Consider the following 27,153-nt stretch of genomic DNA (forward strand, 5'->3'; position numbering starts at 1 on the left):
TAAAAATTAATAAATATAATTAATGAAAATCACTAAAATTAATTTATTAAATCAACGATTTTGTCTATGAATAATATATATATTTTTTTTTAATCTTATTAGCAACTATCGGTAAATAGAAATAGAAACAACACAACTACATTAGGGCTGTGTAATCGACAACTTGGAGACACAACTGTAAAGGTTTAGTTGAAATTTGCCACACGGCATGAATTCTCTGATAACCATGTCGTACACCTCAGAACAAAAGTCGTACACGGACCAATTTTTATCCTAGTGCAGTATTTTGATTCAAAGGGTACCTAATAGCCGACTCTTTCAATTTTTTTTTAAATAGATGGCGGTGGTGTCGAATAGTGTTTTTTCTGTGGAATTCTTATTCTGAATATGTTCTTAGGCGGGGACAAAGTATATTATATTACATATACACCTTATTTTCAATAACGCCATGATGTAAAACAGGCAGATTTGTCCAGGGCAAAATATGTCATCTATCTAGCAAGTCAGGCAATTACCATCAGGTGTGGTAAAAATGCTGTATACTTTGCCATACAATAAAAAAATGTGTAAAACTCATCTCAGTTACCACGAACATTTTAATTTACTTATTCCATTAGCGTAAGGTTATTGTGATAAATAGAAAAAAAAAAACAAACATATAAAGAATCTTTTTATTTTCTTTATAAATACAAGATCGATAATTCCACAAGTACTCTGTAAGAGCTGTCTGTGAAAATTACCCGCGAGTGATATCAAATAGATCTTATTTGTTACTTACATCTATATACATAAATAATTTAGCGTACAATATACACAGCACTTGCGTTTATTTGTTATATATTATACACATCTCGTTTATTTACAATGCCATAGGCTGTGGTCATTTTCAGATGTAACTTATTCTCCATTAACAGATTTTAATAAACGATCCCAATCCCAATCCTCGATCCGATCCTGAGAATCAATCAAAACAAGTCATTTGAAAGATGTCAAAAAAAACTGTTCTGATTGGTCAATTTTCTCGATGGATCGAAAAAAATGGCGGTAAGACTTTTTTTTGTGTGTAAATTTTTTCCATAGTTGCGAATAAAAAATTGAATGAGTTTCGTATAATTCAGCAATATTCAGTTCTGTCACTTGACAATAGACATTTTAATGTTTTCCTTTTATCTTCTTATAGAAATGCTTGGCTGCAACTTTAATGCAGCTAATAATCCAGTGGTATGTAGGAGCAAATTTATGTTAAATATTAAAATAATATATTAGTACATGTGTAGCATTATAAAAAAAAAATTAGTGTATGCATCATACACTAACTTGAATATCTTCTATCTATAGACACAAAGGTCAAATCTTATTGAATAAATAGTACCTTAGCATTATAAATAAACAAGTGTACGATTACAAAGCCTAGACAATTTCGTTTTTACAATGGAAATTTCAAAATTAGTAAGTTTACATACGCATTTACTATTGTTTCACGACAAATAAGGTTTCCAGGCGGTTTCGACCAGTGCTGTATGATGTACATCTTATTGAGCTAAGCCAATATTCATTTAAAAAAACATATCGAAAATGCTGTCTTTTTTGCTAGTTGAAAATACAATGATGTTCAACTTGCAAACACAGGAAATGCATGCAATGTGATTTATACAATTCAATTGTCTTTTTGACACTACAATCAACGGTATAATTTAAATGAAACCCCATTTTGTCTACAACCTATTTAGGAACAATATCCCCACCATTCTCCTAATAACCACCATCTAAAAATTCAAATTCACTGGTATTGCCAGGAACATTAAAACAATAATATAAAACTTAATTAAAGTGCCGATAAAATTTTAAACAATTTGTGCATTTCATAAAATTTCCTGGCAAATTATAAAAGCTGCAAATGAATTTAGGCAAAGGAAAACATTAACGCCCTGTACTAATGACCAAAGATGAAGCGTTTACTTCCATTTGCAGACTCTCATTTTATATATTACTATAATTATAATCCAAATACTAAGTTTCATTACTTTGGCCTTACATTCATATAAATGTGACCATAATTTGTGAAATCGCGTTTTTACATTGTGATGTTAAGTAATTATATAAGCGTTTAATTATGCGATTTAAGCAATACTTTTTACTATAAGTATATTATAAAATAACGCTTACTTTCAGTGATACACTAAAATTTTAAGGATTATTTTATTGAACACTAAAATGTATTGCTGAAATAACATGACTGCACTACGCAGCCTCCTAGTATATACAGATGTCGTATACAAACTGAACATACAAACTAACTTGGAAACATACAAAAATCACACAAATGACAACTAAAATTTACACCATCACAAGATCACAATAGCTCTCTACGTAGGAAATGATTAAAAAATAAAAAAAATCTCAGTCTTCTATTAAATAGTACAAGTGTAGATCGTTCTTTAGATCTGTCGATTTACAATCGTATTATACAATTTGTACAGGATAATGACAAAATTGACAATGTTCAAAAAGTTATAATATAGGGTACGACTGATGATTCCCGTAAGTGTCTGATTTGTTACATCACTGACAGTTATTGCTGCTGTACTTCACAATCCCGAGGACCTGAGCGAGCACTTCTCACCACAACGCATAAGTTCACACATCCAAACATAAAGTGCACTCACTGTCTCCCACATGCCGGCCACCTGTCACTCGCAATAACGATAAGTCAATAAATAGTGGCAGTGTTGAGGTCCCAGAGCGTGGGCGTGTGTGCGGCTCAGTTGGCGCGCGCGCGCTTCGGCTGCGGCTGGTGCGCGTGCGCGGCGAGCGCGACGTGCGCGGGCGGCGCGTGCGCGTGCGCCGGGCGCGGCGCGTGCGGCGGCTCGTCCGGCAACCCCGACCGCAGCATGTACTTGAACTGCGGCATATGCTGCATCACGTCGCGCACCTGCACCAGCGCCATACCGTTCTCGCCAGCCGCCGCCGATTTGCACTTGCCCGAATTGCGCAATACTTGCAACTGAGTTCTGTACAAACAACAGTTTACAATGTAACAAGAACACAAATTACCCATGACATATGATTAAAATAATAAAATCTGTAGTCCACCAGGAGGTATTGGTGAAGACAAAAAGCATCATTAATAGTATTTATACCATACTCAATTCACCATTAAACCCAATAGACTTATGTTTGAACTAGGGATATTTTAAAAAATGCCAATGAACACCAGACACGGCATTGTTAAATATTCCTACATGTACAAATATCGAATGACAACTAGTCAAAATGATCATGCCTTACAAGTTACACACCATACTAATTTATACAGATTATATACTAACGAGTTGGGCCTGTAGAGCGTGAGCCCGAGCGCGTCGAGCATGGCGCGGCAGGTGGTGAGCGACACGCGCGGGAAGAAGTGGCTCGCCAGGTCCGGCAGCGTCATCAGCAGCTCCGTGTACTGGTACGGCTTCGCGTTGATGCACGGCACCATCATGTTCTCCACTAACGCTTTTTGAACCTGCAAAACAGTTATATTCTGTTGTTAGATTTAGGAGATAGACAAATTATAATTCCAACTTCAGTTTTAAAAACTCAATCTAAATCTTTACAGCATTCACAGAGGCAGTAACATACACACTCACATGTTCAATTTAGATCACCCCTCTATTTGGTTGAGGAGTTTTGGGGAGTTCAAGACAATTTCAATGTATTTCTGATATCCCATTAATAAAAATAAAAATCACAATTAATTCGTACAACAGATATAAAAATTAAAGCTGGTATTATAACACTTGTGATCTCACATAAATAGTTCAGTAAAAATTTAGATATTTTTAAATATTTAAAACCTTTCCTGCCATACACTCATACAGTACACACTATAATTATATGTCCACTTATGTACCGGTTTTATATATTTCCTGTAATATAATTTTTAATATATAATTATTGGTATCTGTATGTGAACACGTTACCTTATACGGCGTATGGTTGCCAGTTATACTGATGTCTTGTATTGGTGTAAGCCTTTTGCGACTGTCCACGGAGTGAGAGGTTGAGTGGCCATTCATTGATCCAGTCACTTGCGGGGGTACACTGTTGGACCATAAACTTATTAGTAATAAAGTTCATTTTGACACAGCAAGAGAGTGGTTAAGAAATGTTTAGGGAATAAGTGAGCCCATCTCCTTTGATTTAAATGAACTAATGGTACACATGAAAGGAGTACACAATGTTAAAATACAGTCGAATTGAGAATTCCTCCATTTTCGAAGTCGTTTCAAAATTAGGTCAACGTCGCACCGTTTAACATGCGATTCCGTCAGGGACCTCGTTAAATGAAGAAATGTTGGATAGAAACTAACATAAGGGCCTGTTCCCGTACGCCTAAGTAAATGATCGTCAAATAAAGGCGACCAAAGACAAAGTCACACTGTCAAATGTTACCAAATTTAATAGTAATATTGAATATCGTCGCAGATAAAATTAACCTGAACATTATAAAACAGGCGTTTAATCATGTTAAATCGTTTTATTAATCCAATAAAATAAAGAGATATCTTCGTTACAAATAGGAACTAGATTGTCTGTCAAATTAGCACAAATTAAATATACATTAACATTCAAATGGATTAACTAAACGTTTTATTATGCATAACATGTTTTTTTATTAGTAATATACCCCTTCCCAATGTATTAATTTGATATTTATTTTATTACTGAAATGTTTTCTTTATATTAAAATATTTAGCTTCGTTATAAAAAGCATGGACGAAAGATTTTTTATGCAAATTATAAATGTAAAATGAGTTAAATATTATGAATACAATTTAAAATAATTATATAGAAAGCAACACAGGATAATGATAACTACACAGTGACAAGACAATGGCGAATGGAATTGACACAAAACGACGATGTAGGAACAGCCGAAACACCCCTATCATGGAAAGATTAGCTATAGTTTGCGATCATTTAACAATATCAGGGCATTATTGTTTTATTTGTGACAGCAAATTTACTACGACTTTTTTAATCAATTTCAATATACCACGTTAAATTCATAAAGAGATTATCCAACCGTAATGTTTCATCCAAATACAACACCATTTCCACAAATAAATGGATAGGGCTGTCACCTTCATATAATAAAGAACTTAGGACCTATTATGGCCTTTATGACTGAAGGCATTACGACACGGTTTTCGCATTTCGTGCTAATAAAACCTACTCACTTGGTAAGACATGGAATATCAGGCATTTTCGAAGTGACCTATTAACGTCCTACGTTTACCCGGACATACACTATATACCTAGACCGTGGATTAGTGATAAACTCTAACAGCATTGTCGCGATAGGCTGTTCCCACACCGCACTACAAGTGATGGTAAGCATGCTCACTTCATGGTGGTCGTGTTGGCCGTGCTCCTCACCAGAGGTGGTGGGGCCTGCTGACCCATCGCCATTGATATTGCACTGTTCGGAAACTGAAACGAACCAAACACAAACATATTTTTCACGTGACAATGCTGATTGCTAACACATCGCGGATGATGCGTTTTCGTGGATTAGCTGTAGCGTATAGATTCCACGGGGAATGGGAAAAGCCAAGTCAGTAAGGGATGTGGATTTAGTGTGACCACGTTAATATCTAAGATACTTGGGATGTCCGACAACTTATTCTATGGACATGGCATGTAATATGTAAATTACTAACACAATATTCAAATTGGAAGAGGTCTTTTTATGTATAGGATTGTTTAAAATTTAATTTAATAAGCAGGAATGGAGATGATAGACTAAACATCTCGGTGAAGTTTTCAGAAAAGAAACTAGAGCTTCCACTTGTTAAAGGATTGGCAGTTCTTAGAGAGACAGAGATGAAAGTTCTTCAAAGGGACTTTCGCAGAAAAAAAAATCATAATATGCATTAGATAATTACATAATGGTTTCCTGTAATAATACGAACCGTATGTCACATACTAGCCCACTGCTGGGTACAGGCCTCCTTTACTACTAAGAGGCCTAGTCCACTGGCCTGCGCGGTTTGACACACTTCCCATACAATTGAAACTTTATTGAGAATGTCAACTATAACATTTTCCTATGAATTTTTTAACGTTAAATCGATTGATTATAATTGATAGGTATCTATCACTAGTATTCACTTATAAATATAATGGTCCTTAATCTGGCAGAGTGATAGTGGGTTCTTCGGTCTGTAGTCTGGAATATGTGCTTGGTTATGGTGATAGGCTCGCCTCCTATCACATCATAGGACGGAACACATAAGGCGAAAGTTAGATGCTCAGGTGCACCTCTGCCTGCTCCTTTGGGAATACAGGTATGATGTATGTGAGTATTTACCTGTACGCCGCGCTGGTGCTGCGAGCGGTGCTGCGGGAGCGCTGCGGCCGCGGCGGCGATGGCGGCCGTGCTGTACCGCGCCGCCGCCTGCGCCTGCGCAGCGACTTGTGCCTGCACCACACACCTCACTCAATATCTACACGACTATAAGGCGCATCACACACTACAGCATGTATATCTTAAAATATCTCATACAGTCTGCAATATATCTTTCCACTGTTGCTATAATTATATAACTGTTCTACTGCATATTCCCATTTTCATCCGATATTTCACAATGTATTTACGCAACATTTCACCGTGAACTTTCATATTACATCAGTTATTTACATGAAAATACCAAAGTGCGGTTCACGATAAGACAATAAATGTGAACTGCACTCGCTATTCATAAGAATCGCAGACCAATTTACATTGTTTGCAAATTATAGTGACACTAACGTCCTGCCCCGGCATCGCACGGGTACCAGAGCATATATACCCATGTTTTTTCTACCATATAATACATTTAAGAACTATCCACATAAACTTTACCCTAATCATTTCGTATTTTCGTTTCAACGTAAGAGACGGAGTACTCTTTGTTTCACAATATGTAAGAATATTGAATACACACCTGCGCAAGCCTAAGCACTTGCTGCGTCTGCGCTTGTGTAAGCGTTCCAGGCAGGTTCCATCCATTTGCCAGGGCTTGCACAGCGGCTGCAGACAGGCCGGTGTGGGGCATCTGCATTGCGGCCGCTGCCGGTGAATGCCGCTGAGCACCCGCGCGCCGCCCGCGGTTGGACTGGCTGCTCACAGTGCTGAGGCTGACTCCGGCGCCGGAGCCGACCCCCACGCCGCCGACCACGCCCGGTGGCGGCGCTGGTGGCGCCCTCGTCCATTGACCACCGCCTGATACTGAACCTGGGGAGGAAAGAGAGAATCGGTTCAAGCTGATGTATAGCTTTTTTATTTATTCACGTAAGGAAGCCGGATTTATATACAGGCAGATATAAATCTGTCGACTGACGAAGGGTGATCATTAATCATCTCTCGTCAATCGAGACTTTCTGGGCGCTCTGTTGACTGACGCAAGAGTCATCATTGATCATCTCTTATCAATCGAGACTATCTGGGCCCCACTCCGGGCCATATGAGGTGAAATGCAGTTGGTTTACCGTACCTTTACAGATAAAATTTATTTTTGCTGCTTTTTACAGAAACAATTAAAATCAACAATAAGCATTGCGGCATTGCGTCAAAATGTTGCGAGGCCTAACTCCTCAAACCACAAATGAAGTCAATGTTATAAAGGCAAACTTTTATTTCGTTTTATGCAAAATAACATCCGAAATGAGGGAAGGTCGGGTAACATCACCAAAATTATTCTAAAATCCAGCTTTATAACATTTATAGTTATTTCTATGAGCGTTCCCGGTAGAGTCCATGAGTCATGTCCGTATGATCTATTATTAAATAGGGGAAAGCGGAAATCAATAAAAGCGTCATTTAGTGGCGTCTGCGAGACTGCCAACCCTTGATAGTACATAGGCGGTATTGCCAGACTGATCAATAATTCTAAAAAGACGGTTTAAGTAAGGTTAAGTCTGATATTAGTCTACGAAGTTCTTTTTGTTTTATACCCCTGACGTATACAGCGGTGTTATTTGACGTGTGAATCAGTGTACCACCGTAGCTTGCAGTGGCGGAGAGTCCACATAACCCGATTCCTGCCAGCTTCCCTTTTGTAATTTATGTAAAATCATTAGAACTGTTTGGAGACCTCATTAATGCATATTAGTACCTATATTTTGTGTCGGGTTCTCTTTCGGAAAATTTCACGCTTCGCTACTGGTAGCTTCCGAAAGAAAAGCATCATTATAACTGATTTTTTTTATTCAATAAGGCGGCCACTTTTTATGGCATTTGTACATAATGCCAATTTCAAGTTGAAGGCGACATTGCTTGTAATTATGTATAAATCAATCAAAACCTAAAATTACGAACCCATGTTACGCTTTGAAGAATTCGCCAAACTATGCTGGCCTATGCTAGCGAACCGCTATGGTTCTTCCTGGAAAAGTAAGCCTCAGATAGTCTTTACGACTACCGTATTAAATATATCCACACCAAATTAAAGAACAAAAAAAAAACTCCAAAATACTTTCGGGCAAACTTAACCCTAAGTAAAAAGTTGTAAATATTACATCAACTTTTTGACTGGCAACAGAGTTCGTAAGTTATCTGATACCAAAGTTCAGTTGCGCGACAAAAAGGATTGTGAGTTGCGTGAAACGCGATAAACAATTGATAAACGACGTACAGTCAGCTATAAAAATATCATAACGAATTCAAAACTTCAAAACACTTCTACACATTTACTTCAACTGAATATTGTTTTTTCTTTATCTAAAATTAAGTTAACTTTTGAAGTTTAATTTAGCTACAGGAGATAAAACGATTGTTGATAAGGACATACAGTCTTACTTATAAACTTGTTTTAGCCTTAAGAGGTGGTTAAGAATTGCTTAAATAGCTGTCAAAACATCACCGGTTCCTAATTTAAACCTCATTAAGAGGCAAGATGGCGGGTTTTGTGTTACAGCTGATCGAGTAAATCTGTGTTTTAACTAAGCATAGCTTTGCGAAATTTTTATAAGTAAAACTGACAATGTTTAAAGGCGATTTCGGTTTGGAATTTTTTGAGCAACTTTTGCACTGACTATATAGCAAATTTTGAAATAATTTTTTTTTAAATAATTTTATATTTTCTTAAATCTATCTTACATTTAAATTGTAATTATAAATATCTTTTATCCATATATAATATAATAAACATTTGTTAATTTGTTCATGAGAAACACAAACTATACGAACATCGATGCAGTTTTAAGTTAAAATGTTCGAAAAATTCGAGAAAAGTATTCAAAGAGATGGGTAATCGTGAAATTATAGTTCCATTATACATTTAATATGTAGTACTTTCTTATGAAAAGTTGATATTAACTTATTACACGAACTTTTTGTATAAATCCTCTTCACACATGAATATAATGATGTTCGACCTAGCGCACGCTGCATGGGCGTTGCTACTCATTCTCCAAACTGACTTCCTGTACTTCATTCATTCATTCATCTCAGCCACAGGAAGTCCACTGCTGAACATAGGCCTCCCCTAAGGATCTCCACGTGTACTTGCAGATTAGGTAAGTAGTAGGCTACCCCAAGTCCCTAAGCACCACTCAACTCCGGGGTGGGCACGTAAGATACATACAGCTCATTGAAAACCTTATTTTTGCTGTCGGTTAATGAATATGCAACGCGAGTGCGGGATGTATGTTGCCTTTTAAAAGACCTTGATTTAAACCCAGTCATCGAAGGTGGCATCACCGTGACCTAGACCTAATCGACCTTAGGTACTTGATTTGGCAATATAAAACAAACACATCACGCTTTATCTCCAAAGGAGTAGGCAGAGGTGCAACGAGGGCACCCACTTGTCGCCAAGTGTTCGTTCCATGACGCGATAAAGGGCGAGCATATGGCTATATTGGGTAAAATTCAATATTCCGGGCTAATAGTGAGCAGGAAAACCCGACCCGGGATTCGAACTCAGGACCACATTGCGGTATCGCACCGTACCGTACCGCGCACGCAATACAACTACGCCACCGAGGCAGTAACATAATATTTAACAATTATTTTGTTGTGGTGTACTCCGATTCCTATACCGGTGGAGTGTGGATTATGTACACGTGACTGTAGTTTATTTTATACAGAATTGTTAACAGACTATATTATAATTTCCGAGAAAGAAAACTTTAGAACAAAAATTTTCTTTAAAATGGCTTCTACAATATATTATTATTTGTATATTATAGTATAGTATTCAGTAATAACATCGCAAGAAATCAAATAACTTTACATCTACCGTAGACTTACAGCCGTTTTCAATAAACAATCCCAATCTCAATCTTTAATCCGATCCCGAACGAACCAATCACAATAAGTCATTTGTAAGAATGTCAAAAAAACTTTGTCCTGATTGGTCCATTTCTGAGATATCGAAAAATAGATTTGAATTGTTTATCGAAAACGGCGATTAGTGAAATAATATTTACAATGTTTCTTGTCGAGACAAAATAAACGAATTGTGACTAAAAAACTACTAATTTTATATTTATTTTGCGACACAAAACAATAAAAAAATCAACAAAAACTAAGTCACAAATGTGACCTTAAACTTAAAAGAACTTAAAATTATTTGCTCCGTTGTCTTGTTTGTATGTAAAGGAATAAAAGGCTTTAAGAGTAAGAACACGAACTACGCTTATGGCATCCAAAACATTAGGAATTACTTATTACCTTTTCAGATAGCATACGTCCATTTTTTAATTCGACCAGTTTGAAAATCTGTTGACAGCCGATATTGTTTACGACCGCACGTGATTGACATGAAAAATACAATGGGCGTCCGTGAAACATCACGTCTAGTGTAACATTTAAGAAAGGTCAACTGTACGATCAAAGGCTTATGAGAACAAATATTTTCAGACGCACAACGTTAACGTCGTGGTTCATTGTTTTATAAATAGCGCTGAATGTATCGCGTTTTTTGAGACTTTTGTTTTCTTTTTATCGGTGTCTATTCAATTCCGAATGACTACTTACGCAATGGCGACACATTAAAAGGCCAGCGGATTAAGATTTAAACAATTACGTAGATAAACGGGGCAGAAAATTTCCATTCAGCTTAGGCCAATAAAAATCTAGACTAAGCCCCTAAATTCGCGCCAAATTCTACATAAGGTTTGAATCCTGTAGCGTTACTGCAGCTGCTAATACCACTATCACGAGGCCGATTAACAGCCTGATGGTCAAGACGATATCGCAACTCCGCGAGTAATGCCGGCAAGCAGTGGATGAGGCTCGCACTGAACCAGATCGAGAGACGTCACCGAAGGACCTATGTCACCTGTGTTTAGATAGGGACTAGTTAGGAAGTAAGATCTACAATAATTATTCTCGACGAGACTAGTTACTAGACGACTACTAGACAGAGTCTTGCGGTTGAGGCGACGTCATCATTCATACCCGAGATGCTTAGAGACGCAACGTGAAGACGCGTAGGGCACCAAGCCGTAGCTAAGAAACGTTTTGCGTGGACGGACTTTATTTGGCGGGAACAAATTCTGATGTCTAAAGATAGTAGAATTTGGTATGTTTGGAATACCGGTCAAATTACCACGTCAGCAAGCCAAATACAGCCTCTCGGCGATACGAAGGAGCAATACCCATTTGCTACCGGAATTGCTCCAATACTACAATCCGAAAACATGTGACAAAAAATTAGAATTTACTTAAGTTCAGTTTACGCAACGCCTTAGCCGTTGAAATACTATAAATATTTTCAAATTTCCTAAGCACTGGTTACAGGAAATCAATAATGACCAACGTGAACATGTTATTTACATCCATTATGAACAGAGCGAGGCGTGATGAAAATAGAACATATTTTAAAGGGCCATAAAATTGTTCGTAGTATGGGAGAGTAAACAAGCACAGGTGGGAAGTAACTCCAAAGTATAGTTTGTATAATAGCATCCGATCTGCAGATAGGAAATATGAGTTATTTAATATAACTAGTAAAGATGTCTCCTAATATCAAGCGATATCTGCCACGCATTAACTTTAGCATTACATAAATAAGGAATCTCATGCATTTAACTTCTTATGCTAAAATATATATATTTAAGATAAAAAGTCCCAAATACAACCTTATATACACAGTGGTGTGATAAAAGTACCATTTGTATAAAAAAACATCATGCAAATTATTAAAGCATGTCAAGGCTCGTTTTGAAGGTCCGACCTCTATTTTTAAAGAAATCACTATAGAAAATAGTTGCACTATAAAATAATTTCAAGGCAGAATACCTTTTTTATGATATATTTTTATCTTTACGACTTTTGCGTCTGTCGCCTGGCAGAGAAGTTATTCTACCAGTGCATTTGCCATAATTTTCCCAATAGTACTACTGAATAAATAGGCGTTAATAAGAATTTAGTAAAAAAATACTTTATTAGATCATCAAACTATTGATACTGTTGAAAGAATGTTAAACATAATGTTTTTGTTGCCTTTGTCATGTGAATATAGTTTATAGTTTTAACTCATTGGTAATGGCTGTTTACAATTTAAATTTAAAACGCTTTCTGTTGTTATTATTCGTTTAATAAAACAGTTCGTTTGTTTGGTATCCGTGTATAATTTCAACAGATACTTTGCTTTGGAAAACGTTGTTGCTGAATAGCTAAAAGGGTGCGAGAAAGTGCGGCGTGATTTTGTTTCCAAGTCTAATGCACTAAGCGAAACCCTATAAGCAATACTTAGAGGAATTTGCACAGTATCTGTCTATCAACTTTTTGTAACTTTATTTTTTAGTTAAAAAAAAATCGGATCACTAAATCCGACTTTACCTAATCTTACAGATGCAATGCGTGAGCTTTTATTAATTTACGTAGTGCGTTTGCTTCTATGAATCAGCCGGCATAGGCCTGCTGTGATTCTACAAAATATCTTCATGACAAATCAGCTATATATTTCGTGTGACTAAAGCCGTTCTATTGTTAGAATCTCAATCCGTTGCACTATACGGATTCTTATTAGAACTGTTAATAACAAAAAAGCGTCCTAAGGTCGACAAATGAGCAAGGTTACCCAATGTTCAGTGACTACTGACAACCGAAAAACGCAGGTAAAAGAATTATGGATAATTACTGATATATGTATAGGAAGAAAAGGGGATTGGAAAAGGTATTATCCTCTTCTACATCAGAATAACGAGAGCAGTATGACGCCCGTATAAAATTAAGGCGCCAGTAGTTACCAGCTTTGAGTAAGCTGAAATATTCCGAGAGGTAACCCGACACAACATATAGGTACTAATATGCATGAATGTGGTCTACAAATCTTTCTAATTATAACTAGACAATTAGATTCTACATAAAAGGAAGCCGGCAGGAATCGGGATATATAGACTCTTCGCCACTACAGCCTAATCAAGTTTGCCCATTGCCTTTGACAAAAATGGCTACCATCGGCAGATCACGCTTTTTTCCCATGTCAGTAGACGAAGGTGTTTTACAATTCACAAACTTGCCAACCACGTCACGTAACTAGGGAGCCTATATTCATTTACCGAGTCCAATTTTAGACTCCTGGAAACCAAGAAAAGCAAATATCGATTTATTAAAGCAGTAAGTGTATGGCCAAGACGATGAACTGACATATTTCTGTATCAATGAGACTGATGAAGATATCATTGATTATGGTGCTGATTGTGATTATGAACAATCATGATCCGTGTAGTGATAATAAAATAAAGTAAATCCAACGCATATGAATCACATCTGGAGATTATTGATCAATGACAAAACAAATTCTAACACCTAATAATAGTTATACAATAAGAAATACGTAAATGAAAAAAATCAAGAGTAATATACATAGTAGAATCAGATAATTATTAAAAATGCGAAAATTTATGACAACGTTTGGATACTAAAGTAAACACAACAACTGAACATATTTAGATGAAATTTGACATACAGATAGTATTTACTGTATTGAATACAATTAAATATTTTTGATCTAAGGATTTTTTTCTAGGACGACTTTGTCAGGCGGAAACGAATGTAAAAGTAGTTTCTAGAAATCTCTTGGGATTATCTTTATAAAGGGTGTCTAGAGTCTGTTCCAAAGGCCACGGCCCTGTGTTTATCAAGGGTTCTATCTAAACTGGTTTTACAATTAACCGTTTATCTGTACCCCCACCACGCTGATCCGCGCATTCAATGTCAAACGAATGCCTCTCAAGTAAATCAAATTAAGCCGTGACCTACATAGTTTCTAATTCATGCGTATACATTCTGTTTGTACAGTTTTCCTCAACAGGGACTGAACATAAACCTTTCGTAGGGTTTAAAAAATAATATCTCAGTTTGGTCAATAATTTATCATTCCCGGTCCTATAGGAGTGGAAGGGATAGTCCCTTCCCAAAACGCAAGTCAAAGGTATGATTGCAGAACAAGTGACTTTTTAAAGTTAGGTGTGTATTTTAATATCCATATAATTTAGCAATCTGAAGGTTAAAGAAGGTTTTAGGCCAGCGTGGCGGACGACTGGCGTGTCCCGCCTAATGCAAGACCAGCCGGCCTGAAGTCAGTTTTGAATCACGTCTCTAATTGCAAAGACTAGAAACATAGAGGAGTGGTTATCGACTTTAGACCGGACAAAGTCACTTGACAGCTATAATCTTACCATTATTAAACCTAAAGGTGCATTAATATTAATACTCGACTACATAGCAACATGCGTATGTGTAACCAACAACGAAAATAAAAAACCCTGTTTGAGGGTGCCACTTTTGCTTTTTCGTTTTATATTTAACGATGACAATACTAGAAAATAGTTTCCATATTTTACCACAATATGGCGCGGATTTCGTGTTCAGTCTATAAGTACTACTAGTCCATTGAAATGTTACATGTTTTAGGCCTTACCTTGCGTTGTTTAGAGGACGCAATTTTATATTTTTGAAGTGTAGGGGGGGTCAGTGTAAAGCTAAAATTAAGTTTGTGGGGTCGCCACCCTTGTCCCACGGCAACCATCTTGAAAATAGGGGTTGAAATGGTTTTTACAATGTATCTCAAACTATTTATCTGACAAAAAACATTTATGCAAATTAAATTCTCTACAACTTCGTTCCAGTAACTTTTTGTCGTAGAACTATAAATAAAAAAGTTATAAGCGAAAATATTAAGAAATTCAATGTTAAGCAATGTCCATTGCAACGTCATCAGAACGTGTGTTTATAAGGTTCATAATACTTATTTTTTTTAATCTCATTAATACCCAAATACCCAAGGGACCATTAGGGAACAAAAGAACATCTGCCTGCTATTATTATTATTATTTCTAACCTCTTTTATTGTAAGAATAGCTGATCATATTGTGTTGAAGTTGTCGTTCAACTTATATCTTTTAGTTGTGCTACATATTTCTGTACGTGCGGATGTATTTTATTCTGTTTTTAATAGTGAAAAGATCGAATGATTTTAGACTCGATTTTAACTTTAGTGAAAACTACTTTTTTTTTATTAGCATTTTGACTTTTAAAAGTCAAAATGCTAATAAAAAAAGTAGTTTAAAAGACTTTTAAAAAAAGTAGTTTAAAAGACTTAAAAGTCAAAATGCTAATAAAAAAAAAAGTAATTTTCACTAAAGTTAAAATCGTGTCTAAAATCATTCGAAATCGTCTTCACAATTAGAAACAGAATAAAATACATCCGCACGTACAGAAATATGTAGCACAACTAAAAGATATAAGTTGAACGACAACTTCAACACAATATGATCAGCTATTCTTACAATAAGAGAGGTTAGAAATAATAATAATAATAGCAGGCAGATGTTCTTTTGTTCCCTAATGGTCCCTTGGGTATTTGGGTATTAATGAGAGTACAAAAAAAAGCATTATGAACCTTATAAACACACGTTCTGATGACGTTGCAATGGACATTGCTTAACATTGAATTTCTTAACATTTTCGCTTATAACTTTTTTATTTATAGTTCTACGACAAAAAGTTACTGGACCAAAATTGTAGAGAATTTAATTAGCAACAAAAAATGTTTATACATTTTTTTGTCAGATAAATATTTCAAGAGAAACATCGTAAAAACCATTTCAACCCCTATTTTCAAGATGGCGGCCGTGGGACAACGGTGGCGACCCCACAAACTTGGTTTTAGCTCTACACTGATCCCCCCTATACATCAAAAAAATAAAATTGCTTCCTCTAAAAAACGCAACCCCAAATGTAACTTTTCAATGGACAATACAAATTGCCGGAAAACTGGCCATAGTGACTTCTCCGATTCCGTTCCGGACACAACCTGCGCAGGATACACATCCAATAAGTCAGGCCGGCATACTTTTGGCGATATTGTTAAATTATGGACCGTTTCATGACAATGTATTTTTCTGCAAAGAAATAGTCATAAAACTAAAACCTACAGATTAGATATATTTAAATCTAATAATAAACAGGTTTAAGAACAGGATAGGTATTTTTATTAAATAATCCTATTATATTTATGCAATTAACATATTTATGATACCTAGCATCATCTGTTTAGAGGTCATTTGTTGCACCTACAAGTTTGACCACATTGAGTTGTAAAATGATACTTATCTAAATAATAATAAGTAAAATTAACAAAACTGGTCGCTAATAAACATGAAAACAAAGATTTTTTTATACCACAAATTGAATATAGTCACTAAACTGGTTGTAACGTTACTACCCCTATTCAATATAGTACCCAAAACTAAATTAGATAACCCTGTATGGCAGTGTAGGCCGCAGGGCACTTCTGACCGACGATATTCTAGAATCTTCTAGACACGGTAATTATACTGACTATAATGTTCTACAAAACGGAACGCAATCGTGTTCACACTACTGCTTGGCATTAGAAGTATGTAATTTTGTCGCATCCAAGAGAAATACGTAGTGTATTCATGATTTACTAGTGGTCGAGGGCTCCAATTACGACAGTTGAATTTAATATTTTTGTAAGAGGTAATTGAAAGATAATAATTTTCTGCACTCGTCTATTGAACTAATTATTCCAAACTTCACACTCTACCGTGTCCTCAATGTGCTTAAAAAGGCGTAAATAGATTTTTTTCACGTATTAATATATAGTCATAATATGAGCTTTCAGCCCGCAGCTCCGCTCGCGTAGGACAGTCTGAAAGACTAAAATCGCTGATTTGTGTTCTATTACTCGTTTTTGGTCACCCCCTTTCTTTGTATTATTACTTTTCTTTGACACTTGTTACACTTTGACAGTTAAACAACTAAGCTCGATTTGATACGGTGTGAAGTTGAACCCCAAAAAAGATAGCTATTTTTTAATATTTGTCACCAACTGAATTCCTCACGGACTAATAAACTGATAAGTTTGAAAGCAATAATATCTGGAACTACTGTTCCTAATAGGTAACTTCATGATTCCTGAGTGCTATAGATAATTTTACGCCGGGGATGTATTTTAAAGCAACGCCGTCAGCAATCGCTAGTAAAAAAATAATCACACAGTCTTGATTCCAGACAAAGTCGTTCTGATAGAATTTACTACGACAGAATTTTGCTCTCTACGCTTAGATCCGATATATTTACTAAAGTTTCTCGATCTGGTGATCAAACGCGCGGACTCTCGCTACACAACGGGCTCATAGTCCACTGCACCATAGAAGTTACGGAACCAGGAGACTATATAGAAGTCGGCCTATACCGCCGTTTTCTATAAACGATGCCTTTCGCATTTTTTGATCTATCTCAAAAATGGACCAATCAGAACAAAGTATTTTTGACATGCTTACAAATGATTTATTTTGATTGGTTTATTCTTGGAATCGGATTGAAGATTGAGAATGGGGTCTTCAATGGAAACGGCTATACACATTTATCAATGCATTTTGAATTTTATGAATATCCACATAATGTCTATATTTGCGGGCAGGGTAATCCCCAGCAATTCACCTTCAATACTTAAGAGATCATTCTCAATATAAGAATGCGCTTTATTTCCATATACATAGGCTACAAAATCCATTGATTTTATAATCTGCCACGCTGTTCGCCGGCGCTTGAACGCCCTTTAGCGCTTTTTGTCGTTATCTTGTAAACAGACTCAGGCGCCTTTTGACAGCGTGAATAAAAAATGACGGCGCCTAAATATACGAGACTAGCTTCATTTCGCAGCTGCGCCCGCGTAAGTCCTTTCTTGGGAAAAACCTACCCTGAAATACTCTAACATACCAATAGACAATGATTTTAACGAATATCGGTGGCGTATACACCCGTGAAGGTCAAATTCGTGGAATAGGGACCCTCGGCAGTGCAAAATACGACCTTTATTTATGTGACAATGAGACTATTTTTGCAAAAGGTATGTGTAGAATAACCTGAACGACATGCCTGTGCACCAGGGCATCGAATTAAATCTGTCTCCTCCTCTTGGGTTCCAAGCCGAGGACGCGTGGCATTTGCCGCCTGTCCACTACTATAGTTACGCCCCTAAAAACAGTCGGGCCAAATAGGCGCCAAAAATTAAAAACACGTGTTTAGTTTTGATAAAGCGCGTATAAGGTTATAAAAAAGCTTTCGTTTTGAAATCACACTTTATTTTTTTCTTTAGAGAGCTCTTTTTCTCTTGTCCGCAGCCGACCTTAACGATGAAAAAGATCACATAACTCAGACTCCGGTAATAAAGATGTACAATAGGGGTTCACCACGCTAAAGTTGTAAAACTGGGGTCCTGGTGTCCTAAACACGCGTGGTATTTCAACCCACATTGGAACAGACCATGTGTAAAGGGTGCCAAAAACAATTACTCGTGTTCAGCAGACCCTACTTAAAACTAACTTGAATCATTGAGTATTAAAGTTATTATAGGTGTTGCAAACGTGGCTTAGAAGTCTAATAAATTTCATAGTTATAAGCTTACGGCCTTTCCTCAAAGAAAAGGCAAGAGCCTATCTAATCCACCCACACAGAGTTTATTTTCGTTTCATGATAAGATAAATAAGAGAGCCTATTGTCATATGGGACACGAAATATCCCAATTAATTTCGGTATATTGTTTCGAAATAAAGCTATTAAGCATACACAGGTACGCTGATATATTTTTGGCAGGCGAATGAGGTTGTTTAATAGGTATATTGCCTAATATACGCACTATAATATAGAGACAGAAGTATAAATTAAAATATGTTCAAAGTTCTTGTAAGTAATTTACGTACTTTAATTACTTAAATTGTTTTTCTTTAAATAATTTTAAATAACTTCGTGGAACTACTTATAAATACTTATCGTTATTGGAAAAATGTATGACAAAAATATCAGTATGAAGTTTTCCGTTTTCCTGGTTTATAACAGCGCCTGTAGGCTGAGAGGCGGGTAGAGATGGTAATGAACCCACAGTTCTATGAACTTATTCTGATAGATTTGAACCTAATGCCACATCAGGTTGTAACTTCTTTTCGTGTGCCATTGGAGTGTGTTTCGTATTATGATCAAACTTAGCACACTTTCGCTTGACGTCGACTACATGCCCAAAAAGGTGGGCAGAGTTTCCAGTCCAACTACAATTCGTCAAACTTATTTCTTTTATACCACATTATTTATAGAACGAAGCCTATTGCAATATTATAATAAGGTCTAATTTGATTCGAATATTTTTAGAGAAAAATTAAATTCAAATAATCGAATTATGCACATACCACCTTTTGTTTTACAGATCACATACAAAACGGCTTCGCACCCACTGGTCCCCTGAAATTCGTACCCTGTGCCCACTCGTCCCCTGTAATATTTTTTAGTGCCTACTGGTCCCCTCCTATAGAGTATTTTGTTTTTTTGAGCTCTATGACGGCGGTACAATCGCGTGCTAAAGGCATAAATAAAATGCATTAAATTTGTACAGAGTCATTTTGTAACCTTATTGGTAAAATGTTTATACTGACAACACTGAGTGTTTAGGTGAGAAAGAGTACGACTATTGTAATGAAAAGTGTTATCATCATGTCGCTTTCGCACGCTATTCCGACTCGGCCAAAGACTCAGACGCATTGCCATAGTGTACCTATCTAACAAAGAAATGGTACAGAAAGCATAATATGACGTACGTCTACTCTCGGTCTACGTAGTCTTTTAGACATTATGACAAACCGAAATATTAATGTTGCAATTAAAATAAATATTGGAATATAATGTAGATTCTAAAAAAGATTCCAATAGATTTAAATCTTGTAACTTTAGTAATTATGTAGGTAACTTTTTGGTAAGAAAACTAATTTAAAACCAAAATAACGTTTATAATTGACTAAATAATCAATACTTTTCTTTAAAGGCAACAACACATGCAAAATACTTGATTCCTTTTCATACACTTGTATGACGGTATTTATTTATTGGATGTCGTTTTATTATCACGTATTGTTTGAGGGGTAGGGACTGTTTTTGTAGTAATTTGCGTATCTTATTTTGAATTCCACGACTCAATAAACTGCTGCAACCATGTCGGTGAACGTATTGAAAGTTCATTTGTGAGCTGACCTTCTTAACCCTATAGGTTCGCTAATAATATGATCAGCTGTGACGTAGTTCATTCATTTAAGTTAAGCGCGCTAAGAGACAGCGTGATCAAAAAACCATAAATCTAAAATTGGGATTTTTGGCGAAGAGCGGTGTTAGTAGAGGTCACCACGAACCGGTGGTTTCATTTAGTAACACGATGTCAAAATTACCCTGTATAAGTATCACATTTATTACAAATCACAGATAATGACAGTATGGAAATCAATATTATTATTAAATTCTATTACTTCCCTTTCAAAATTACAATATCTTAAGAGGGCCATTCTACTTTTAGTGCCTAAAAGATTGCGTCCTGTAAACTACACTTTCATAAACACAAAACATCTTTATGGGAAAACTACGTTATCCTGCTATTTTATACTAAGACACTATGTTTTTAATGTAATCGTAATAATTATTCTCATATAGCGGGGTGGGGCGCTGTTACACAAAGCTACCTGCGTCCTTGAGTAGTTGCGAGGTGTTTAGAGAACGAAGATCATTGTATATTAAGTGAAAATGCGGGACGATTATGTATTCAACGTTAATTTTTTTAGATTAATTGAAAATCATCCAGTTCTCTATAATTATAACAGACTAGAGTATTACAATAACCCTCTGTATATTAGCGAGATACACCAGTGGTAACACATCTTCATCTTGCAAAAAGACATGTTATCGTGTCAAATCAGACAGCTTAAAACCTTCATCTCTCGCGGCGCCCAGCGTCACGTCCGTGCCTCGTATTTTCTATATGTTTTAAACAATTACGACGGCGCCCCATACGTGCCATGTCTGCGCCCTACGTCTTATCTGTGTGGCCTGCACCTAACATTCGCGTAATATAATAATAATAATATCAGCCCTGTATTATATACCAGCCCACTGCTGAGCACGGGCCCCCTCTACTACTGAGAGGGATTAGGCCTCAGTCCACCACGCTGGCCTAGTGCGGATTGGTAGACTTCACACACCTTCGAAATTCCTATAGAGAACTTCTCAGAAGTGCAGGTTTCCTCACGATGTTTTCCTTTACCGTTAAAGCGAACGATAAATTCACAAAGAATACACACATGATTTTTTTAGAAAAGTCAGAGGTGTGTGCCTTGGGATTTAAACCTGCGGACATTCATCTTTGCAGTCCGTTCCACACCCAACTAGGCAATCGCTGCGTAAACATAAAAAATCATTAAATAAAACGATCACTTAGGATTACAGGCGACGGTGACCACTCACAGACGGTTATGCCTTCTACACAATCGTGCATGCCTGTACTCGCTTATCATGTTTCTTCGTGTGATTTTGATAACGACGATGGGGGACGAATGGGTACCTTATAAATAAATTAATATTAACTGGTCTCCTATCAGGGGACCAATGGGCACTTGAATAGGTGACGAATCTACAACTTTTATTCTAGGGTACGAGTTTTAGGGGACGAGTGGGTCCGCACCCTACAAAACCAATAAAGCAATTTATTTTTGATTCTCGAACCAATTTTTTGGCTGAAGACAATAAATTTGTCTAGATAAATATGATTTGTTTATCTGTTTTTATGTTTTTGATATTAGATTGAGTTCTTTTTTAAACTCAAGGCGATCATAGATTCGAACGAAGGTTATAGGATAAAGTTATGTACATTAGTTCCTGTTATATATGTTTGTTATATATGTATCATCATAGTGTTCATTTACCAAATGTGTTATCACTTTACAAATTCTCAGAAACAAATAGCATTTGTTTGTACAATTACATTAATAATGTGGTAATTATATAAATTTTTAAACTTGTAACTAATTAGAGTAATATAGAAAATTACAAATAAGGCAGCAGTTCTCACAACTATGTGCAATACTAGCCCTGAATTATAGCCCACTACTGAACATAGGTCTTCTCTATTCAGTACTGTGAGGTTTTAAGCCTTAGTCCACACAACTACATGTTATGTATTAATTATATAAAATTCAAAGGTATTGTTAATAGGGTAGCCATCTGTGATGAATTAAACAGCGAGTGGCACTATAAAACAATTGAAAACTTGAATGGCTGCACAAAATATGACATCAAGACTTCACCATGGTTTCCCATGAAACTACAATAATTCTAGTCAAGCAGACTTCATTCTAGACAATATTTGTAAGTTCACTACATAGTTTAGATATTATTTTTTGTACCATACAGCACCAAAACCAATTTAAGTACCCATACAATTTTATTTTACTAATTCCTTTTGTTCGCAAGCCGGGTACTAATGGGGTCGACAACTTGACAGTAACTAATTTCTTAGTAATGTTAAGGCACCAATAAGTCACACTACACAGTGACTTGAAACTTCATATGGAGAAGTTACACTCATTCCTAGAAACAACCTTTACTGATATTGCCTTGCTCTTGTATCTTTAAAAATAACATTGTTCTTTAACAAATTATATATGTGACAATAATTCATGCATATTTTGTAGAAGGTAAGGAAGTAGTTTTTTTTTCAAAATCTATATTAACATAAAATAGTTTAAAAAAAAACACAAAACTTTCAATGTAAGTATTTCAACTTGTTTCATTCAAAAAACTGGTAAAAGCCCAGACAATAATGACTTAGATAAGTATCTAAGGAAAATTAAAAATTATTTTATGACCAAAACATCTTGAGTCACTACATTCTGAGAATAATAAAAATTAAATAGATAAAACCTTAAAAGAACCTTCTTGATTCAATTAAATATTCAAGCTTTGATAAACAAGAGAAGAAAATTAAGTTTTCTCGTATTCTCATATAATAGATGGACTACCCACTTAAATTATTAAGTGAATAATATTAATTGTTGTGATTTGTGACCTAAATATATCATATTGGGTAATAACAATGATTCATTAGATTCTTTCCATTCATTAGTTTGTGGTGTCAACAAACATAGGGAATTCTTAATGGAAGTTTTTTGTTTATTGTTAGTTATTGAACATGGGTATATCTAATAGGTCTTAAAAAGAAAGAAATACCAAAACCTTCATTGTAAGAAATTGTGTTTTGAGATAATTTGTCATGGTTCTCAGTTAGGATTTATTTGGTTGATTTGAGTACATATATACTTGGTTTATAATCTGTTTATAACTCCATCACCATAAGTGAAACTGTAAGATGACACAAAAACCTTCAAATATGCTGCTAAACAACCTAAGTAACGCTAAATATATTAAGAATGCCAAGACTTTAGTTTTCATCTTTGTTTAAGGTGAACTCTGTGAGAGAATGCACTAAGGGACTGTATATGTGTTTGAGGGAGAGAAAAAATCAATGGGGCACAGTGCATCCTATGGGAAAGAGTGAAATAGAAACTGCCTAATAGACATTGTACATTCATTTCTGTTAAATGTTTTGTCTTGAAATGCTGAGTGACATTTAATATCGGAGGAAGCAAGACAAAATATTTCAACTATGGCAGACATATACAATGTTTATTAGTAATGTTTTAAATCAATGTTTCCCAAGCGTTAGGTCATAAATCAAAGAGTATGATTATAGGACTTGTTTTAATGAATATTGTTCTTTTGATAAATATTTAAAACTTTCATCAACTACCAATGATTGTAGAAGGTATCAATAATTGAAAAACGTTTTAAATATTTACCATACAATATTGTTATTAACAGGTCCCCTGTAAAATCATACTATAAGATTTACAACTTTAAGTGACGGAGTCATTGAAATGTGTAAATGCTAACTACACAGGTTTGTTTCAATAAGTACATCTTTGTTATGAAAACAAAATAGCTTCTCCTGAGTGTGGTATCAGATGTGAAGTGCCACAAATCTCCACCATGCCAGCCCACATTTTGCCCTTGTCGGCTTAAAACTAAAACTTTACACACTAGTTATATTCATAGCAATCATAAATTCAAAAAGAAAAAGGAATCATATATTTTAAAACAAAATCCAAAATGTTCTGTAGTTTTAAGGCTTGATTTACTATGTAACAGGAGTTTTAAATATTGTTTGTTAACAATGTTCCTATAATAATTGACCACTATTTTTGTCTTTAAAATGTTTGGCATGTGGGACAAAACAGAGTTTAGTATTTTCAAACCAGACAAATATGCTTTAAGTTTAATAACAAGAAAATAAAATAGAATATAAATATGATATATTTGATGCTCACCTTTAGCGGATATGAGCAGCTGTGAGTCCACCACCTTGTTGGGCCAGTACTCCTCGAACTCAGTGCCGGGTGGGAAGTAACTCTTGATGTCCGTCAAACTGATCACTGAACACGTCTCACTGGCAAACAGTTCGTTCCTGATGCCCTGCACTTTACAACAGAACTTTAAGTACGACAGGTCCCAACCCTTAAGCTGGTCCGCCTTCAGCTTCAGGTTATCCGTCTCGCCCTCGAAGTAGAACAAGGGCACAAACTTCTGGTTGTCCCTCACCGTGTACGGCACAACAGACTCCTTATTTATCCTGATGAAGCCGCACTTGTCCTTACTGTTGGTCGTGCCCCGCAGGAGCTTGTAGTAGCACACGTCCAGGAAGTTGTAAAACTCGTACGCGTCGGACAGCCGCACCACCAAGTCCTTCTGCGTGAACGGCTCGCGGCCGAACTGTCCGTCACAATGCCTATTGTTGATCTCGTTGAGCAGCCGCGCCTCGATCTCCGTGATGTAGTAGCTCCGGATGCACGTGCACGAGTATATGTCCGCGTGCAGGTAGTTCAGGTACTTGTTCAGCAGTTTGATCTCCACCATGCGCACCGCGACGTACTTCTCGCCGGAGCGGTATATGTACGGGATGTGGCATTTGCCGAGCATGTCCCAGCCAAAGTGTCCTTTCCAGCTGGCCTCGTCGGGCGCGGGTGTCTTCTTGTCGTTGTCGGGCGCGGGCCGCTGCTCGGCGCCAGCCGCGCCCGGCTTCCGCGTCAGGAAGTTGAGGATGCCCATCTGTCCTCCGGCGCCGGTCGGCGGGACGCCCACCAGCGCGCCGGGCGGGGCCCGCGTCGCCGCCACCGACGCCGCCAGCGCCTTGGCCTTGTTGGCCTCCACCATCTTGGCGGCCAACTCCCTGATCTCGGCCTCGTCGGGCCTCTCCGTCTTTACCTTAATCGTGGGGTCCGTCATGTTTCCGTCTGCGGTCACTTCTCACGGTAATACAGGTATCCTAATGTAATTCGTACGCCTCGGACCACGCCGAGGCTACATCCTGTCCCTGCGTTTTGTTTTTTTTCAATCAAATACGAGTAAACATTGGCATCTGACGCCGCACACCATTGACTTATCACTTCACTCCTTTGACTAGATCGCCAATCCACTTGTTCACAATATCGCTATAATAGTTTTTAATCACAAAACACTCCACACTCAATTGTCCAACACCGATTTGAGTCCATGCGTAGCGAGCGCTCACTGACGGACTGAAAAATAAGTTTTCGCTGTATAAAACACCAAACTTTTAAATTTTAATTTTCGCGGCAACTTATAATGACACAATGTTAGCTTTATTAGTAGTTTAAAGTTAATAAACACTGGAAAAGATTATTTTCCCAAATATTATCCACGCCGTGGTAGGTGCGGAACATGAAACCCAAATTTTGTGTTCAGGGAAATGCCCAATACCGTTGTATAGTCTCGTGGGGAGTGCGCATCAATTCTTGTACATTTTTCACCTTTTGGTGAGTCAGCACGAACAAAATGGCCGCCGACAAGGCTTTGTTGGCCAATCGGGCGAACCCTAGCAGTCATACATAACTACAAAAGTCCCGTCTGTGACGTAACCGCACTCCCCACGAGACTATTTCTCAAGGACTTTTATTTTGTGCTATTTTCAAACTGTCTATCTTGGAAAAACTAATCGAAACCTTTGCTCAAACAATTTTTTCCTATAATTTAAAGTATTTTTCACTATTTTTAAGCGAATTTTATAATTGCTACGTCAATAACTTGATATAATTTATGAATGTACTTTTACAAAGTAGTCACTATTGATAGTCTCGTGTCCGCAGTTTCACCGCGCGTAAGACGTAGAGCCTGGCAAAGCGTTCGAATTTCGACCGTATGTCTGACGCGATACGGTCGTGGCGTTATCGGTTTCTAATAAATTGCGCCTTACTGACTTTGGGTAGCGAGACTAGCCGACGCGCGCATTCCACGAACAATAATCTCGTGCACGTGGGAGCGAGAGGGTGCGATGTAAAAAGTAGATGTCAAATGTTTAGGTATTTTACTATGGACGCAAAGAGAACGTAGGTAGGTATATAATGCAATTACAAACTTACGTAAGCAGTTCTAACCTACTTTGCAGTGCCGAAGTAGGTACGTATAACGGTTTTTTGTTCAATGTATAGTATCCAAGCACTCGTGCTATCTTATAACCTACTTAATGTCTTACGAATCCATAAAGCCCAAATTCGAAGAAACTTTTTCTGAGAAAAAGTTTATGACTTGAATAAAAGGGGTCCGCAATTATACTGGGTATTTGCGCTATTGAATTATCATAATGGATGTTCTAAATATAGTCACGACGTTTTTTTTGGGTTATCAAAAAATATTCTAAGAATGACTTTTTGTGCGTAGCACATGTAGAACATAAATTATGAAGCTGACAAAAGAGT

The 27,153-nt window shown here is 36.7% G+C and overlaps 1 protein-coding gene across 1 annotated transcript; it reads right to left on the reverse strand.

Annotated features, from left to right (window-relative positions):
- Positions 1 to 653: 653 nt before the first annotated feature.
- LOC115447868 lies at positions 654 to 26,244 on the reverse strand. The gene is made up of 7 exons (XM_030175120.2): positions 24,709 to 26,244; positions 6,975 to 7,264; positions 6,359 to 6,469; positions 5,393 to 5,478; positions 3,966 to 4,086; positions 3,330 to 3,508; positions 654 to 3,011 (listed from the first exon to the last, which is right to left on the reverse strand). Exons 1-7 carry the CDS (start codon positions 25,661 to 25,663, stop codon positions 2,762 to 2,764), a joined length of 1,992 nt encoding a protein of 663 aa, XP_030030980.1. The 5' UTR covers positions 25,664 to 26,244; the 3' UTR covers positions 654 to 2,761.
- Positions 26,245 to 27,153: the final 909 nt, after the last annotated feature.

Source organism: Manduca sexta, chromosome 8, assembly GCF_014839805.1.
Source record: "Manduca sexta isolate Smith_Timp_Sample1 chromosome 8, JHU_Msex_v1.0, whole genome shotgun sequence".
In the NCBI taxonomy this organism is placed as follows: Eukaryota; Metazoa; Arthropoda; class Insecta; order Lepidoptera; family Sphingidae; genus Manduca; species Manduca sexta.